Consider the following 18,536-nt stretch of genomic DNA (forward strand, 5'->3'; position numbering starts at 1 on the left):
CAGTCAGGGCTTTATGGCAGAGTGGCCCGACGGAAGCCTCTCCTCAGTGCAAGACACATACATGAAAGCCCGCATGAAGGATGCTATAATACACTTGAAGGACTCCAAGATGGTGCGAAATAAGATTCTCTGGTCTGATGAGACCAAGATAAAACTTTTTGGCCTAAATTCTAAGCGGAATGTGGGGAGATAACCAGACGCTGTTCATCACCTGTCCAATACAGTCCCAACAGGAAGGCAGAAAAGGGGGAAACGGAAGAGTTATCCAGGAAGATAGTGAGGATCGATAGACTATATTCTTCAGCTCCTACTCCTGCTCGTTACAAAGAACGCCTCCAGCTTCAATCCACAATTGAGCTATTATCCACAATTACAGAAACCATTACCGTAATTTCTCGTGTATAATAAGCACCCCCAAAGTTGACCTCAAAATTCGGGAAAACCCTTCTACCTATGTATAATGCATTTTTACAATGCGTGATTTTGCGTCTACCCATATGATCAAAACATGTCGTATTATCTGTATTTTGTTAGTTTTTTTCAAAAAAAATTTGTGAAGTTAAGGACTTTATTTGAACAAAAACTCAGGTGTGGGAGGAGTTTGGTGAGGTCACGTAAAACTTTGAAGACCTCAATTGTATTGGCACACCTTCCCAGGAGGAAGCAGTGTCTGGGGACTCTGAGGCGGGTTCCCCTATCTCTGGGGTTAAAGTCACCGAGGTGGCTAAAAAGCTCGGTGGCAAAGGTCCCGGGTGGATGAAATTCGTCCGCAATTCCTTACGGCTCTGGATGTTGTAGGGCTGTCCTGGTTGCCATGCCTCTGCAACATCGTGAGAACATCGGGGACACTGCCTCTGGATTGGCAAACTGGGGTGGTGGTCCCCCTTTATAAGAAGGGGGAGCGGAGGGTGTGTTCACAGGGGGCTCACACTCCTCAGCCTCCCAGGTAAGGTCTATTCAGGAGTTCTGGGGAGGGAGTGTGCGTCACGAAGTCAAACTCAGATTCAGGAAGAGCTGTGTGGTTTCTGCCCTAGCTATGGACTCAGCTGGGTCATTGAGGGTGCATGGGAGTTCGCCCAACCAGACTTGATGTGTTTTGTGGACTTTGACATTTGACTGTGTCCCTCAGGGAGTCCCGTGGAGGGTTCTATGAGAGTATGGGGTACCGGACCTCCAGATACGGGCTGTTCAGTCCCAGTACGATTGGTGTCAGAGTTTGGTCCGCATTACCGGCAATAAGTGGAATATGGTTCCAGGGAGGGTTGGACTACGCCAAGGCTGCCCTTTGTCACAAATTCTGTTCATTACCTTCCTGGACTATTATAGTTTATTGGCTTGATTATTTAACTCCTGTTAGCAACAAGTTAAAAAGAAGGAATTGGACAGCTTTCTACTTCAAATCATGGGTAAAGATACACTCATGGACACAATTGTTGGTACCCCTCTTCTTAAAAGTAATAATACATAAACATTTAATGAAAATTAACCAATAAAAACAAGGCATTGCTTTTGAATTGTGGTTCAAAAGAATTATTTTCAAAAACAAACTCATGAAAGAGGCCTGGACAAAACTGGTGGTTGGTACCCTTAACTTAATATATTGTTACGGAACCTTTTGAGGCAATCACTGCAATCAAACTATTTTTGTAACTTTCAATGAGACTTCTGCACCTGTCAGCAGGTATTTTGGCCCACTCTTCATGAGCAAACGGCTCTAGTTGTCTCAGTTTTGAAGGGTTCTTTCTTGAGACCAAGGTTATTTTAGTAAACAAAAATGAACGAAATGACTAAAACTAAAATTGAAAAATATTTTTTGTAAACAAAATAAAAACGATTTAAAAAAATAAAATGACATTTCACATTTTCAAAACTAACTAAAACCAACTACAATTACAGCGAAAATGTCCTTAGTTTTTGTCTTTGTCATAATTTCATACATGAGCTTTTGGTGTTAATGTTAATTTATGTATTTTGAATACATACATACATACATAATGTATACGGACGGAATCAAGGTCGAACAGTCATATGGGAATTTTAATTCACTCACTGTGTGTCGCCTCGAAGTGACGTCATCGGGCTACACCGTCGTATTAAAGGCTCGCCAGACTGACAGCTAGACCAAGTGTAAGTTTTGTCGCAAAGGTAACTTTTACATCCAGGCTGTTTTTGTTGCTACGTGTTGCTAACGGAAATGGCTAGACGGCTACCTAGCGCCTTCACGGAACATACACGTCGGTTATGCGTCTTTCGGGGAAAACGGCGTTGTTGCCTGCCATGAAAGGCAGGATGTGAAAGCAGGAAAGGAGGTTGTCTCGCTTTTCACAGCAGGTGATTGAACTACTGCAAAAACAGGACATTTTAACAGCACTACTTCACTACTTGGAAAACTATTGTCACAATAATCAGTCAATAACAAAGTCGGTGCCCTTTCACGGGAGATACAGAAGGTATAAGCAAGCTTACTTTTTGTCTGTCTATCTAACAGTCACAAATCTGAAAGTCCACTTGGAAAGTTTGCTATTGAGCAACAAGGGATGGAAAACATGCATAATAAGTAACAGAGGGGTACCAACAATTTGTCCATGTGTATATGACGGTGTCCTATTTGCGGACTGTTGCATGGCTGAGCTTTGAAAACCGCCGCATACGTCACATCACTGTTCTCACCAAGTCATTGGGTAAGTTGATCACGTCTCATATTTTTAAATTACTGTACATTCCAAAAAATACAACATCAAACCGGTAACAATTTGTGTAACGTTGCATCCACTCTGCACCACGAGTGAGGGAGCCGCAGGCGAGCGGGACACAGGTCCCACCCTCACTCCTGAAGTGGCTCGTCACATACACCTGGCCGACCAAGGAGCACTCTGAGGCAGCCAGCCGAGCACGACGAGCTGCTGTCTTCCTGGCTCTTTTTTATTGAGTGAGCTGAGAGCATGTCTTTGTGCAGACACACGGCGGGGGCAGGGACATGAAATGAGGCTAGATTCAAATCTTCCTAGCATTTTGAAAACGTGCATACCTTTCTTATAATCTCAGTGAGCTTTTAATATAACATTACCATATGTTTCATATTTAAGTTTTCGTAGATTTATACTGCATCAAAATGAAAGATTGTACAGTCATATACAGACATTCCTCTCATACTTTATCTGGTCACAAGATGAAAAAACAAATGGGAGGACTTTCGTACCTATCTCAGCCAGCTTGGTAGGATCTTCTGACACGGTTTCCAGCTTGGAGATGAAACTCTTAATAGCTTTGAAAGCCTGACAGAGCAGCAACAGAAAAGCAAATTACAAAAATAAGGGCAAACAACAGCCGAAACTAAATTGTGGATGTAGCCTTGACTATGTGTCATTAAAAGTGAAAGAGTACCTGCTCCCTGACGCTCTTGTCAGGGTCGACAGTAACAGCACAAAGTGCAGGCAAGATTCGGGCGGCAACCTCTGTTAGGCTATAGTAGTGGTGTGTGGCAGCAAAGCCGAGCACACCAGCAGAACGCGATGCTGCGAAGGGGTCTTTTGTGGCTCGTGAGAATGCAGAAATCAGAACTCGCTGTCGTGTCTGTGAAGATAAGCATCAGGTGTGACGTATTATTCGGGATGGCTACCGAGCCCCAATATTAAACTGGCCCCTGGACTGAATTATTGAAGACCTGAGTATTGATAAGCTCCACCCTTAACGGTACTGTTAAGTCATGGAGAAATTACTCAAATTTATTTTCATTTATTTAGGCTATATGAATGTTATTTTGCACCTTTTACTGCTCAGATGTCATTTCTAACTTGCAATAATATTAAGACCTTTGTCTCAGAAGCATTTTCTCAACTGGAGGCCAGCCAACTTGCCCAACTACAGCACCGTGTGCAAAAGGCATAGCTGGCTCCATCCCTTGCCAGTGTAGTGTTGTGCAATCATATTGTGATATGATTCATAGTATTATAGAAAAACATCTGTCGTGTCATATAAACATCACAAACACCACGAAGTGACGGAAGCAGTCCCATACGGATCCACATCTATAGCCCAAAAATAAATAAAGGTTATGATTCAAGACATATGGGGTGCCTTTATTTTACAGTGGTGTGAAAAAGTGTTTGCTCCCTTCCTAAATTTTTTTTTTTTGCACGTTTGTCATACTGAAATGTTTCCCATCATCAAACAAATTTAAATAGTCAAAGACAACACAAGTAAACACAAAATGTAGTTTTTAAATGGTTTTGATTATTAAGGGAGAAAAAATCCAAACCAAAAACCCCAATTCCAATGAAGTTGGGACGTTGTGTTAAACAAATAAAAACAGAATACAATGATTTGCAAATCATCTTCAACCTATATGTAATTGAATACACTACAAAGACAAGTTATTTAATGTTCAAACTGAAAAACTTTATTGTTTTTAGTAAATAATCATTAACTTAGAATTTTATGGCTGCAACACATTCCAAAAAAGCTGGGACAGGGTCATGTTTACTACTGTGTTACATCACTTTTTCTTTTAAAAACATTAAATAAACGTTTGGGAACTGATGACAATGATTATTTGCTAAAAAACAATAAAGTTTATCAGTTTGAACATTAAATATATTGTCTTTGTAGTGTATTCAATTAAATATAGGTTGAACATGATTTGCAAATAATTGTATTCTGCTTTTATTTATGTTTATCAACGTCTCAACTTCATTAGAATTGTACATGGCTCCGCGTGAAAAAAGTGATTGCCCCGTAAACCTAAACCTTACATCTCCGTGGAGGAATTTTGGCCCTATTCTAGTCCAGCAAATCATGTTCTTCAGGGTCTCACACCCCCCCCCCGGCATCGCAAAGCGACCCCCCACTATTTGAGAAGCACTGCTTTAAGGTCATGCCACAGCATCTCAATAGGATTCAGGTCAGGACTTTGACCAGGCCACTCCAAAGTCTTAATTTTTTTCCCTCAGCCATTCAGAGGTGGGCTTACTGGTCTGTCTTGAATCATTTTCCTACTACAGAACCAAAGTTCATTTCAGCTTGAGGTCATAAACAGATGGTTGGACATTTTTTGGTAGAGAGCAAAATTCCTGGTTCCATTTATCACACATCCAGGTCCATCACACGAGTACCACCATATTCTACTGCTGGTATGATGTTCTATTTCTGAAATGTGGTATTACCTTTAATCCAGATGTAATGGGACATGCACCTTCCAAAAAGTTCAACTTTTGTCTCGTCAGACCACAGAGTATTTTCCAAAAAGTCTTCGGGATCATCAAGATGTCTTCTGGCAAAACTGAGATGACCCTTGATGTTCGTTTTGCTAAGCAGTCGTTTTCATCTTGAAACTCTGCCATGCAGGCCATTTTTGCCCAGTCTCTTTCTTATGGTGTCGTCATGGACACTGACATGAGTTACTGCCATGTAGGTTTGGTACGCATTCATTCATTTTCCACACCACTTATCCTCACTATGGTCGCGGGCGTGCTGGAGCCTATCCCAGCTGACTGGGCGAGAGGCGGTGTACGCCCTGAACTGGTCACCAGCCAATCGCAGGGCACATATAAACAACCACTCGTACTCACATTCACACCTACAGACAAAATAGTCTTTCTTCAATTATTCTACCACACATTTTTTGGGGGGGATGTGGGAGAAAACTGGGGTGCCCGGAGAAAACCCACGCAGGCATGGGGAGAACATTCAAACTCCACACAGCTGAGGCTTGATTTGAACCCAGGTCCTCAGAACTGTGAGGCAGATGTGCTAACCTGTCGGCCACTGTGCCGCCATACTGAGTTATATTTGTGTGAAGTCTACCTCTATTTAAATGCACTGTACTATTGAGCAGATAAGTGTCCAGCCAGACATCAAGTCAAAATCATTTATTTTCATGCATAGTTATCCTGTAGTCAGTATAGCACTATTCTTTTGTTTTTAATCAATCTGTAATTGTACACATAAATTGTAACATAAAATGCATGAGCATTTCTGTACTTGAGTGCATTAGTTTAAAGTAAATAACACTTACTGCTGTCTGGCGGCATGGTGGTGGACTGGTTAGAGTGTCAGCCTCACAGTTCTGAGGATCGGGGTTCAATACCCGGCCCAGCCTGTGTGGAGTTTACATATTCACCCCGTGCCTGCGTGGGTTTTCTCCAGGCACTCCAGTTCCCTCCCACATCCCAAAAACATGCTTGGTAGGTTAATTGACAACTCTAAATTGCCGTAGTTGTGAAGTTGAGTGCAAATGGTTGTTTGTTTGTTTGTATGTGCCCTGCGATTGGCTGGCAACCAGTTCAGGATGTACCCCGCCTCCTACCCGATGATAGCTGGGATAGGCTCCAGCACGCCCGCGACCCTAGTGAGGAGAAGCGGCTCAGACAATGGATGGATGGATACCAAAAAGGGTGGGTACTCTGAACTGCTGTTTGGTGCATAGGCACAAACAACAGTCAGGACCCGTACCCCCACCCAAAGCCGGAGCGAGGCTACCCTCTCGTCCACCGGGGTGAACCCCAACATAAAGGCGCTGAGCCGGGGGACAATAAGTATACCCACACCTGCTCGGAGCCTCTCACCGTGGGCAACTCCAGAGTGGAAGAGAGTCCAACCCCTCTCAAGAGGACTGGTACCAGAGCCCAAGCCGTGTGTGGAGACGAACCAGACTATATCGAGTCGGAACTTCTCGACCTCACACACAAGCTCGGGCACCTTCCCTGCCAGAGCGGTGAGATTCCACATCCCTAGAGCCAGCTTCTGTAGCCGGGGATTGGATCGCCAAGTTCCTTGCCTTCGCCCACCGCCTTCGTCCACCGCCCAGCTCGCACTGCCCCCGACGCCTATGGCCCCTCCCACAGGTGGTGAACCCATGGGAAAGCATATGACAACCAAAACTGTTAAATGGCCGATTTTTTTACTGTGTGTGTGGGGTTTTAAAACAGGTTGAGAAGTCTCATCTTTACTGCTAGATAGCTGGTAATGCTACCTCCCACCGTCAACAAACTCTCACTCTGCTTGCCTGCACGCAGCAAGAAGCGATCCATTCAAAGACACTTGGAAATCTCAACTATCAGCACAACTGAGCTCTTTTCATGTTTTAGTCTCGAACATGCTTATTTTAACATGACTATTAAAAAAATATGTAAAGAAATCCCATGATATGGCAAATGATCACAAATGCAAGTATGATTTAAAAACAATCTGCGATGCACTGAATCCGCAACAGGTGAACCTTGATATATAGGGAGGTTTTACTGTAAACAGAAAGAACAGATGAAAAAATATGCAAAACAAACAGATCAGCTGTGTCTTGTCCAGCCCTGTTTTCATTCAGATATTGTATTCTTGGTCAGTTTAGGACTTCTCCAGAAGATATGAGATATAATTCCAACTTGTTCAACCTCCAAAAAGTTCTGAGGGTTCACGCTTCAATTGTATTATATTCTATTGTGACTTACCCCGGCATTGAGGTAGGAGGCGATCTTTCCGAGGCAGACAGTGGTGTTGCATCGGATTGGGCCCTGCTCATCCCTGGCCTGCAGCTTGGCAAAATGGCGCATGAGCTCTTGGTTCAAGTTGCACTCGTTGAGTTTGGGAGCCAGCAGCAACATAGACTGAACAGAGGGGAAGAGGGAGCTGCTGCATCGAACAGATGTGCGTAGACCTTAAAGTAATCATTTGGTTTCATTTTGAGTGAGCACATACCTTAACGGTCTGCTCTCTGATGGCAGGGTTGGTGTCAGTAAACCCGTGAACAACATGAGGGAAAATCTGTGAATTCACCGCTGCTTCATTAAGATATTGAATGAACTGCTCCATCTAGAAGCACAGAGGAGGGTAAAATATATTAAGGTACTTTTATTGTCAATTCTTCAATATGCGTAACACATACAGAGGATTAGATTTAAGGTACTCAAGGTGCTACAAAAGAATATAACAAGATGAAAACTAAATAAACTATAGTATATACAGTATAAAAAGTATTAATGGAATGTGCAAATATCAAAGGTCAGGTGACGTGTGCAACATAGTCTAGGTCAGAGAACCAAGGCAAATAACACATTTATAAATTAGATGACATAACCCCAATGCTGCAAAAGTGGCTGGTGCGACCTGAGTCTGGTGTGAATTAAAGGGAGATCATGTAAATTCGACTTTTGAATTGTCTATTAATAGTTGGTTCTCTGGAGTGGCTGCCCAACCATCACCGGAAGGAATATGTGCAGACATGTCACATGTTACATGTTTTCCATTGTACACTTGACATGCATTAAATACCTGCTGGAGCAGTCGTATCCTCATAGCCCTGTCTGTGGAGGAAAACATCTTCACGATGACAGGGATGATCTTCTGTTGGTATTCTTCAGCAGACAGGAACTTCCCCACCTGGTGGACACTTGAGATCAAACATCTCTTCCAAATATGTTCTAATCATCAATGCATTCCAGACTACACTCTGTGCAGAATTATTAGCAAAAATTCATTTTAGAGGATTATTTGTATTAATCACCAACCAGTGTTTTAGGTTAATACCGTGGCAAAGCTATGAGTTAGCAACAACAAGTAACGTATTATTTCAGCCGTTTTATTGTGGTGACAGACGTCTTTAGAAACTGAAAATGCAATTTTGGGCTATTTTTGGCCGGCGAAATTTCGGTGCATCACTAGATTTCTCCCATGATAAACCATAAATGTGCACCCACTCAGTGGACAGCCATTTCTGATTTTCATTGCTTACAGAGCCACAACACTCAAAAAGTTGACCTTTTGGTTTTACTTGGATAGTAAGTGGTTTTCCTTTTGCATTGGGATAGCTTTTTATTCTTCTCGAACTTTCAGGAGTGGTCTCCAACAACGAGTGGAGCCTGTATTCGGGTTGAAGCGCTCCAAGCTGGGCTTCCGTGCGGCACGCACCCATGCCAAGTCGTCTCATGCTATCTTGGTTATCAATCTCTTGCTGGTTACACTGACTCTCGAGTTTGCCTAACAGACCAGGAAAATCCACTACATAGAACACTGACTTTGCTCATAGAGCCTCATGAGCTGCGGACTCTGAGGTTATGTCCCGATGGGTAACGCTAACCCGTGCTAACGTGTCCGCAGGAGGCAGGAGCCAGTCAGTTTCACGCACGCACAGAACCCTCATCCCTCACATTACACTTGCATACATTTTCTGACTTTTCTGGAGACAGGAAGTCATTGGCTGTCGGCTTTTTGTGTAACAGCCTTTAAGACACCATATGAGCGCTGTCCTGTACCTTTTTTTTTGTTTTTGGAAGTACCGGTACTAAAAAAAACTTGCCATTTATGATGTCAAATGTGCCACTTATGTCAAAATACTTGGTGGAACACTAGGTTTTGACTGTAAACTTCAGCACACTCCAAGCTGTGTATTGTGGCAAAACAATCTGCAACACACAACAATAGACTTTACACCGATCTGATCGGTATATGCCTGTAATTATCATTTTATGTTGATCGGCTGAAATGTCATAATTCGCCAATCTGATCAATGACGTCATCGATCGGCTGCACAAGACATTTACTCCGCGTCGCCATCGTGTACAGTATATTTGAATCCGAAAGCTGGTTCATTTTTATCCTTGTCGCGTGTCTTTTGATGCAGTACTGTAAATATTTGACAGCCAATAAAATTATTTTTTTTTTATAAACGTCGGTGTGTGGGACAGACAACACATAATGCCTGGATCAGACTACAAGACAAATTTGGTCTTTCACAATTGCACTATGCCAGACTACTGCAATAAAATCTTGTATTCGGATACCACCGCATCCTATCTTTTATGATCACTGGGCTTTATCTTGTCAACGCAAACACGACCGGATACACACGTTACTACGGGCACGAAAACAACAATCGATCGCGTTGTGTATTAGAAGAACAAAATGGGATGAAACGTGTGCTGGTTGTCACCGGTGCTCAGGGGAGGACTTTAATTCAAGGTTTGCTTGAGGTATGTTCACGTACTTTTAATATGATACGGCTTGCAAGCAGGCAACAAAACGTAATGTAGCCTAGCAAGCTAATGCTAACACTAATGTTTGTACTGGCGTTCTGTCGAATCATGCTCTAAAGTTTCAGTGTGTCCATCCATCCATTTTCTGTGTGTGAAATAATTTAATTACAATAAGTTAGCACCCGTTATTTCTGTCATCTTGTAATGTTGGTTTGACCTGGCGGATTAGATTACATGACCTGACAAGGTATTTTTGAAGAAACTCAGTAAACAGAACACAAGTACATACCTTAAATGAACAAGTCATTTAAATAGACACATTGCTCCATCTTGAGATCGGATCAGTGATCGGTTATTGTTTTTTTTTTTTTTTTTTTTTAAACTCGCTGATCGGTCCCTGATCGTGTAAAGCCGACATAACACATATCTGTTATCTGTCATTGTAAAAGGCAACTACAGACCTACTTTTCACAAGAGCAGAAACAGAAGCTTCTATTCAAAGTGTGGCATTTATTTTTTTATAAGCAGCCAGCTATTAATTAAGGCCCACACTGTAGTTCAAAGGATGCCAATGTTTGAGGAAATACAGCATTTGACTTTTTGAGAGGTATTTGAGGTGCTCTGGTATTTACAGATATTTGAAAGCGATAAAGGACTGACCTTGAAAAGTGGAGTGAGGACTACAGCGCCGGCATTCCCAAACTCGAAGGCGGTGAGCAGTTGAGGCAGGACCTTGTGTTTACAGAAGTCCTCTGGGAAAGAGTCCAGGTTGTCACTCAGATCCTGGAAGAATTGCTGCTTCTCGGCTGGTTCCTTGATCTGAGGAGTTATTGCTGGTGTTATTCCAAAAGTTAAAGCTAATCCATTACAGTAACCCTTAATCTGAAAAGATGATCATAAACTGAAGATGGATTGCTGTGAATTTGTGGAGCTGGTATGTCTCAATTCATACATCCCAAAGTCATGATGCAAAACTACAGACTTTGATGTCAAGAAAAATCACTGTTCTACATGAATGGCATGGTTTTATGTGAGAAAATGGACCTGAATCTCCTCCAGGAAGAGGTTGCTCTCCACAAAGCTGTTACTGAGGAACCCTCCGGGACGTCGGCAGTTCTGAAGGAAGCAGCCTGGATTGGGCCGAGCCCGTGGATTGGCGCCGACCAGCTCACAGTAATGAGGAACCAGGGCCTTGGGGATCTGTGGGCACAGAGATGACCATCCAGCAAACTGAAGCACACTCGTAACAGAGGTGGACTGCGTCATATTTTGCCTGTCACACTGCATGTGTCCGACAATATTGACGCGTTTACCATTTTAACTGTAAATGAAAGCAATGATGCATGTATGTCGCCCACTTACAGTGGGTATGGAAAGTATTCTGACCCCCTTAAATTTTTTACTCTTTGTTGCATTGCAGCTATTTGTTAAAATAATTTAAGTTTTTTTTTTTTCCTCATTAATGTACACACAGCACCCAGACAGACATATTGACAGAAAAAAACGGAATTGTTGGAATTTTTGGAGATTTATTAAAAAAAACCTGAAATATCACACAGCCAAGAATTCAGACCCTTTGCTGTGACACTCATATATATGCTGTCCATTTCTTCTGATCATCCCTGAGATGGTTCTACACCTTCATTGGAGTCCAGCTGTGTTTGATTATATTGACTGGACTTGATTAGGAAAGCCACAAACCTGTCTATATGCAACCCCCAATACCAGTAAAATTGGGACGTTGTGTTAAACATAAGTAAAAACAGAATACAATGATTTGCAAATCATGTTCCACCTATATTTAATTGAATACACTACAAAGACAAGATATTTAATGTTCAAACTGATAAACTTCATTGTTTTTAGCAAATAATCATTAACTTAGAATTTTATGGCTGCAACACGTTCCAAAAAAGCTGGGTCAGGTGGCAAAAGAGACTGAGAACGTTGAGGAATGCTCATCAAACACCTGTTTGGAACATTTCACAGGTGAACAGGCTAATTGGGAACAGGTGGGTGCCATGATTGGGTATAAAAGGAGCTTCCCTGAATTGCTCAGTCATTCACAAGCAAAGATGGGGCAAGGTTCACTTCTTTGTGAACTGTTTTTATCTCTCTAAAGCAATTTGTGTTGCATTTTCAATGTATAAAAAGTGCTGTATAAATAAAATTTGATTGATTTTGGACATGGACTGATTGACGCATCATTAAATATCACTTCACAGATCACTATATTTTGTCTTATGAAATATTTTTTAGTTGATATTCTACCTGGACTTGCTTTTTACTTATCTGTACAGCACTTTGACTGAAAGTGCTCTATAAATATCCATCCATCCATCCATTTTCTGAGCCGCTTATCCTCACAGGGGTCACGGGAATGCTGGAGCCTATCCCAGCTATCATCGGGCAGGAGGCGGGGGTACACCCTGAACTGGTTGCCAGCCAATCGCAGGGCACATATAAACAAACAACCATTCGCACTCACATTCACACCTATGGGCAATTTAGAGTTGTCAATCAACCTACCATGCATGTTTTTGGGATGTGGGAGGAAACCGGAGTGCCCGGAGAAAACCCACGCAGGCACGGGGAGAACATGCAAACTCCGCACAGGTGGGGCCAGGGACTGAACCCCGGACCTCAGAACTGTGAGGCATACGCTCTAACCAGTTGGGCCACCGTGCCGCCACTCTATAAATAAACATTATTATTATTAATAATGAAAAATGAAAGAAGAAGTGTTCGAGTGACTAACCTTCCCTAGTGAACGAAGTGAGGCTGTTCGGGCAAGTGGCCCGTTAAACACTTCCCAGATCAGACAGCCTAACCGCCACACCTCCCCAGCCCTGTAAAAAAAAAAAAAAAAAATGAAAATAAAATAAAAAATCTCTTTAGAAAAGTGGAAATATTTGCAGTATTTCATGTTTCTTAAATTCATTGCCTGTTGTAGTTGAGATGGTATCTCTGACAGGAACTGCAAACATGTTCGTTCCGAGAGTTTCTCACCATTTCTCTCCGCTGCAATTGGGCATCTCTGGCGGGTCGTACTTCTCCATGCCTGGGTAAACAGCCTTCGGATCAGGAAGCAAGGCCCCGCTTGGGTCACCCTGTTCCGGGGCAACATGGTCGAGGGACCCCAGCTTCCACTCTCCAGCTCGATCAACAAAGATGGCCCACACACCCAAGTTGTTATGGAGCAGGTGGCAATCATTTACTAAGAAACTCAGAGCTTTCTGGAAGAAAAAAAAAACAAGTCCAAGTTAGTGTGCTTGAGGAAGAGTGGTTAAAAAAAACAACAAGGGTGAATAGACACTACCATATAACATTAAAAAAAGATGTGTCTCACCACTATCTGATGCAAACCCCAGGAAACCTCCAGTTCACTAGGACCACCCTTCAAGTGAATGGCCAAGGGAGTCACCTGTTCAGTTACCAGGTACAGGCTCTTCTCCGTCTGGAACGAGATTGCCAGGTGACAACTGACACAAATCACAATGAAAACACCCAGATAAAAACCACATTTAAAGAAAACCCACGATATTTCCAACCAGATCAAATGAATTTTAAAAGTTGTACGGCTCTTTGAGTGTACAGTCTCACAACAAATGTGTGAGGAAAAAGCAAAGAACCCATTGGAATTTCCTAAATTTCTGCATAAATTTGTCATAAAATGTTTAAACTAATACCACCACAATTATGTTTTCATATTTGTATTGAAAATGCAAACATTCACAGGACAGGGAGTAAAAGGTAAGTGAACCTCTAGGCTATGGATTCTCAACGATCTAATCAGAGTCAACTTGGAATCCATTCACAAGAGACAAGATTGGAGATGTGGCTTAATACTCCTCTGGCCACTCGAAAACACACACCAGGTTAGATTTGTATCTTGTCAAGAGGCATTGCCTGATGTGTACCATGCCTCGCTCAACAGAACTCTCAGAAGAGCTACAATTGAGAATTGTTGACTTGTATAAATCTGGAAAAGGTTACAAAAGTGTCTCTAAGATTCTTGATGCTCATCAGTCCACAGTTAGACAAATTCTATATAAATGGAGAAAGTTCAGTACTGTTGCTTATCTTCCAAGGAATGACCACCCTGTAAAGATGACTGCAAGAGCATAGCGCAGAACGCTCAATGATGTAAAAAAGAACTCGAAGAAGTGCAGGGCTCCAGACTAACTTTTGGGAGCGATTGCACTAGTGCCCTTAACTCTTTTTCTTGGGTGCACCAGCACAAAAGTTAGGTGCACACAAATTTTCACCCGCATTGCATTCAACACCGCAGTTTTACAGGTTCACTTTGAAAATATAAAATGCTGCCTGTCTTTATAGGCAATGTTGACTGGCAAATGATTTAATCAACAAAGCTCTTTATTTGAAGCACAATTCCACAAGGTGGGTAACTTACTGAAAAGTGATGGTGCTTAAAGTGCTCCATGTCAGACCGTTGGTTAAGACCTTCTAATGAATCTAATGAATTCTCCAGCAAGAAGTTGTCAGTCGTTCTTTTTATCTCATCATCCGTGGTTCATGGCTAGTTAAATCTACCTCTAAATCTGATAGGTCTCTACTAGGCCTCTCACCTAGGCCTGTCGCTATAAAAAAATTTTTTAAAGACGTTATATTTTCACAGAAACTCACAATAAACAATAGTATCGAGATGTCGTTTTTAATGCCGCTGATAATGGTATTACAGCATAATAATTCAACTACATCCTTTTTAAAACCAATTAACTTCCATCCATCCATTTTCTGAGCCGCTTATCCTCACTAGGGTCGCGGGCGTACTGGAGCCTATCCAAGCTGTCATCGGGCAGGAGGCGGGGTACACCCTGAACTGGTTGCCAGCCAATCGCAGGGCACATACAAACAGACAACCATTCACACTCACATGCACACCTACAGGCAATTTAGAGTCTCCAATTTATGCATGTTTTTGGGATGTGGGAGGAAACCGGAGTGCCCGGAGAAAACCCACGCAGGCACGGGGAGAACATGCAAACTCCAAACAGTCGGGGCCGGGGATTGAACCCGGGTCCTCAGAACTGTGAGGCTGACGCTCTAAACAGTCGGTCACCGTGCCGCACCAATTAACTTAATTGTCAATAATATTAAACATAGTATTGAAAAGTAGAATAAATAATCATACATTGCATATATATATATATATATATATATACACACACATATATATATATATATATATATATATATATAACTTTCATAGATTATAGGTACATATAGGTACACACACCTATATATAAAAAATAAAATTACATACATGCATTATTCATTCATTCATCTTCCGTTCCGCTTATCCTCACTAGGGTCGCAGGCACACATTCACACCTACGGGCAATTTAGAGTCTTCAATCAACCTACCATGCATGTTTTTGGGATGTGGGAGGAAACCAGAGTACCCGGAGAAAACCCACGCAGGCACGGGGAGAACATGCAAACTCCACACAGGCGGGGTCAGGATTTGAACCCCGGTCCTCAGAACTGTGAGGCAGATGTGCTAACCAGTCGTCCACTATGCCGCCATACATGCATTACATAAATGAAAAATAAAAGTTAAACATTCTAATGTTAACTACATTAGTAAGTAAAATGTGTGTGAAATGTGTCCGCAAAATACCTTCAAATCTATAATTTTACTGCTTCGTTTTAACCAACTATGCGTGCTTCTTTCAGTTAACGTGATCTACCAAGCGCGTTCTCCCTCCAGATCCATACTTCACATCCTGATGACACAAGATGCAGTATGCCTTCCCAGGTTCTTTAATCTTTCTAATATTTTCGTGAAGTTATTCATTTCCGACTTTTAATTCCAGCCAGCGCCAATTCCACGGATTCTTGATCCCGTTATCTTTATCAAGCTTCTGTACAATGTCGGTATCGCCGTCCCCCTTCTGTACTATGTCCCTCCGTAACACCGACATAATGTAAAAACTTGATAGCATACAATGAATTGTGGATAAAGATCGCACCGATAAAATACAAATGGCGGAAGATTTGTACCTTGCCTACCATCTTCAATCATGTAAATATGAGGGTCACTAGTACTATGCTAACCCCCCCAGAATTCTTTTTTGCAAATTTGCACGATTTACACACATAATTTCTATACACGGAAAACCCGCGGAATTCCGCGGCTCCACAGACTTTTCACAGTCCTGAAGCTTGATTATGAAACAAATTAAATTCCGAAGTCAAGGTACCACTGGAGTATTTAAAAGAGATGACACAGCCCCATGGTGGATTACATGGCATTTTTGCATCATTTCACCCGATTGCTACCGCATCTGCCGAAGATGGAGGGCTTCCAAATCGACCCTCACAAAAAAACTGTTTACACGCACCTCCAAGCCATCAACGTAGGCCAGGATGTTGGGGTGGCGAAGGGTCTTCATCCGCTTGAAGGCTGCCTTTGCCAGCTGAGTCTGCTGCTCCAATCCCTGAGCCACCTCATGCACGAACACCGACACCGGCTCTGCGTTGGACTGAGGATGGTGTTAAATTAAGTACTCATACACTACTCAAAAAAAGTGAGCGATATTTGGCTTTTGGATGAAATTTAGGATGAACCTAAAATGCACTATAACCTCGACAAGGTGACGTTAGAGTAATTTGACCTCTGAACTTTTTAATGCACGCCCAGCTGTATAATGTTTCAGTACTTTTTGAACAACTTGCTGTTCTCAAACAAGGAGCTGAACAGCAAAATTCACAACGGGTGTTTGATCCATTAATCGACCAATACATTTCTAAGGCTGTCCACGTCAATGCCTTTCTGTGATTCTTCCAGTCTCTCTGCATCTCTGTTACAACTTTCTGACGATACTCAGTGACACTAGCTTAGCCATTAAGCATTCCATTTGAGGAGCAGTTGTGCTAATCATTTCTCCATTTCAGGAGCAACTTTCTAATTTTTAGGAGCAATTTTTTTGCAGGTTAATCACACAGGGACCCGATGCAAGGGTTTTATTACATGATAAAAATACGACAATCTAACGGGGGAATTGAATTTAGGGCTGCAGCTAAATATTTTAGTACTCGAGTATTCTACTGAAAAGTCTATCGAACAATTGAGTATCTGGATAAACTATATATTTTCTTGGTTAAAGAACAATTCATACAAAACAGAAAATAAGACCTTTCACTTAATGTAGGCCTAATTGGCTTCCTTCTTTATACAATAAACAGTTTTTATTTGTTAAATTCACATTGTAGCCTTTGTGTATCTTCACCTAATCAGCTAGCATTCTAGCATTTTGTCACATTAATACATTTGGTTCATGGCTGTGCATTTATGAACTTTGACCAGCTGACTAGGAATAAGACAAATATTGTTTGTACTACATTTTGGGAGTGTTCAATACGTTCAAACTAAAATGAAGAAAACTCGAGAGAACAAATATTTCCTTCATGTGACTTCACCAAAACCCTTCTCTGTTTGGGGACATGACCCAATTTTACTCTTGTTCCTCTCTGGCCACATTTGCCATGTTTTTCACCTACTTGACTCAAGGTTTTTCCACTTACAGATTATCAGATGGTAGTATACTGTAGTATACTATACTGACCATATGTTACACAGTGACTACACTGAGCAAAAGCACACATTCACACTGAGCAAAAGAACCTGTAAGTCACGATATAATTGCTAAATGGTTCTACAAGAACTAGTTCAACGTTCAGTTCACAGTTTCAAAAATGAAATAGTTCATAGTTCATAATTCAAAATTTCGAACGAAGTTCACTGTTCAAAAATGAACTACTTCATAGTTTGTTTGTTTTTCAATAATGTATGTTGGTGATGGGCTATTACCCTCAAAATGCTGGCATTTCATTTCCCCATTGTTGCCACCCATTCAGTCCACACTAGTAGCCAGATGCAGTTTACACGCTATAATCTCAAAAACATGAGGAAAAACTTTGTTAGACTTTGTTTAAATGAGCAATTAAAACAAAAACAAGACTTTTGTCCTTAATGTGCAAACAAAAACACGCAACACAGTATGACAGCAACGATGGTGAAGGACATTGATAACTGCAATCCTTGCAGATCTTGCGGACTATATTAACAAAATATTTCAACTAATCTAGTCTTACATTACAAAACAAAATAAATTCCATATTACGACAGTGTTAACAAACAGGATTTTACTTAAAAAAATTCTGATACGAATTATGATTTTCTAAACAAAGAATAGCCGCTCCCATTTACGGAGCATCACTGAACGCACCTTGCCCATGTAAACAGGAATGGCAGCAGCACTGAAAAGGTTGCCAATATGGCATTTGTTCCCCGACATATAGAGGCTCATACTGTATATAGCATGTTCAGACGGGTTTGTCCTGGAAGTACCTAACACAACCTGGCACTCTTGAATGAAAATGAACTTTTGCTCAAAAACCGCTCGTAGACGACAGAATGAGCGCTTTCTCACTAACTTTGCTAGATTTTATGCGCAAGGTAATAAAAACCCGGACTATTGAGCAAACGGTAGAGGAGGAGAATTTGGAGGAAAAAGGTACCAGTGTGGGAGGCCAATGCATGTCTTT

The 18,536-nt window shown here is 41.7% G+C and overlaps 1 protein-coding gene across 5 annotated transcripts in view; it reads right to left on the minus strand.

The window, feature by feature from the left end:
- scyl1 (SCY1-like, kinase-like 1) overlaps nt 1–18,536 on the minus strand; it is a 52,162-nt gene that overhangs the window by 31,491 nt on the left and 2,135 nt on the right. For 4 of the 5 annotated variants that reach the window (XM_061685235.1, XM_061685234.1, XM_061685233.1 and 1 more), the window contains exons 2-12: nt 16,331–16,471; nt 13,312–13,419; nt 12,972–13,198; nt 12,721–12,811; nt 11,007–11,162; nt 10,623–10,781; nt 8,263–8,370; nt 7,690–7,803; nt 7,443–7,598; nt 3,385–3,573; nt 3,200–3,275 (exon numbers count right to left, since the gene is read on the minus strand). In XM_061685235.1, coding sequence (XP_061541219.1) covers nt 3,200–3,275; nt 3,385–3,573; nt 7,443–7,598; nt 7,690–7,803; nt 8,263–8,370; nt 10,623–10,781; nt 11,007–11,162; nt 12,721–12,811; nt 12,972–13,198; nt 13,312–13,419; nt 16,331–16,471 — 1,525 coding nt within the window. Of the gene's footprint in view, nt 1–3,199; nt 3,276–3,384; nt 3,574–7,442; nt 7,599–7,689; nt 7,804–8,262; nt 8,371–10,622; nt 10,782–11,006; nt 11,163–12,720; nt 12,812–12,971; nt 13,199–13,311; nt 13,445–16,330; nt 16,472–18,536 lie in introns of those variants that run through there. The other variant, XM_061685237.1, reaches the window with a different exon arrangement.

Source organism: Phycodurus eques, chromosome 9 (assembly GCF_024500275.1).
Source record: "Phycodurus eques isolate BA_2022a chromosome 9, UOR_Pequ_1.1, whole genome shotgun sequence".
Lineage (NCBI taxonomy): Eukaryota > Metazoa > Chordata > Actinopteri > Syngnathiformes > Syngnathidae > Phycodurus > Phycodurus eques.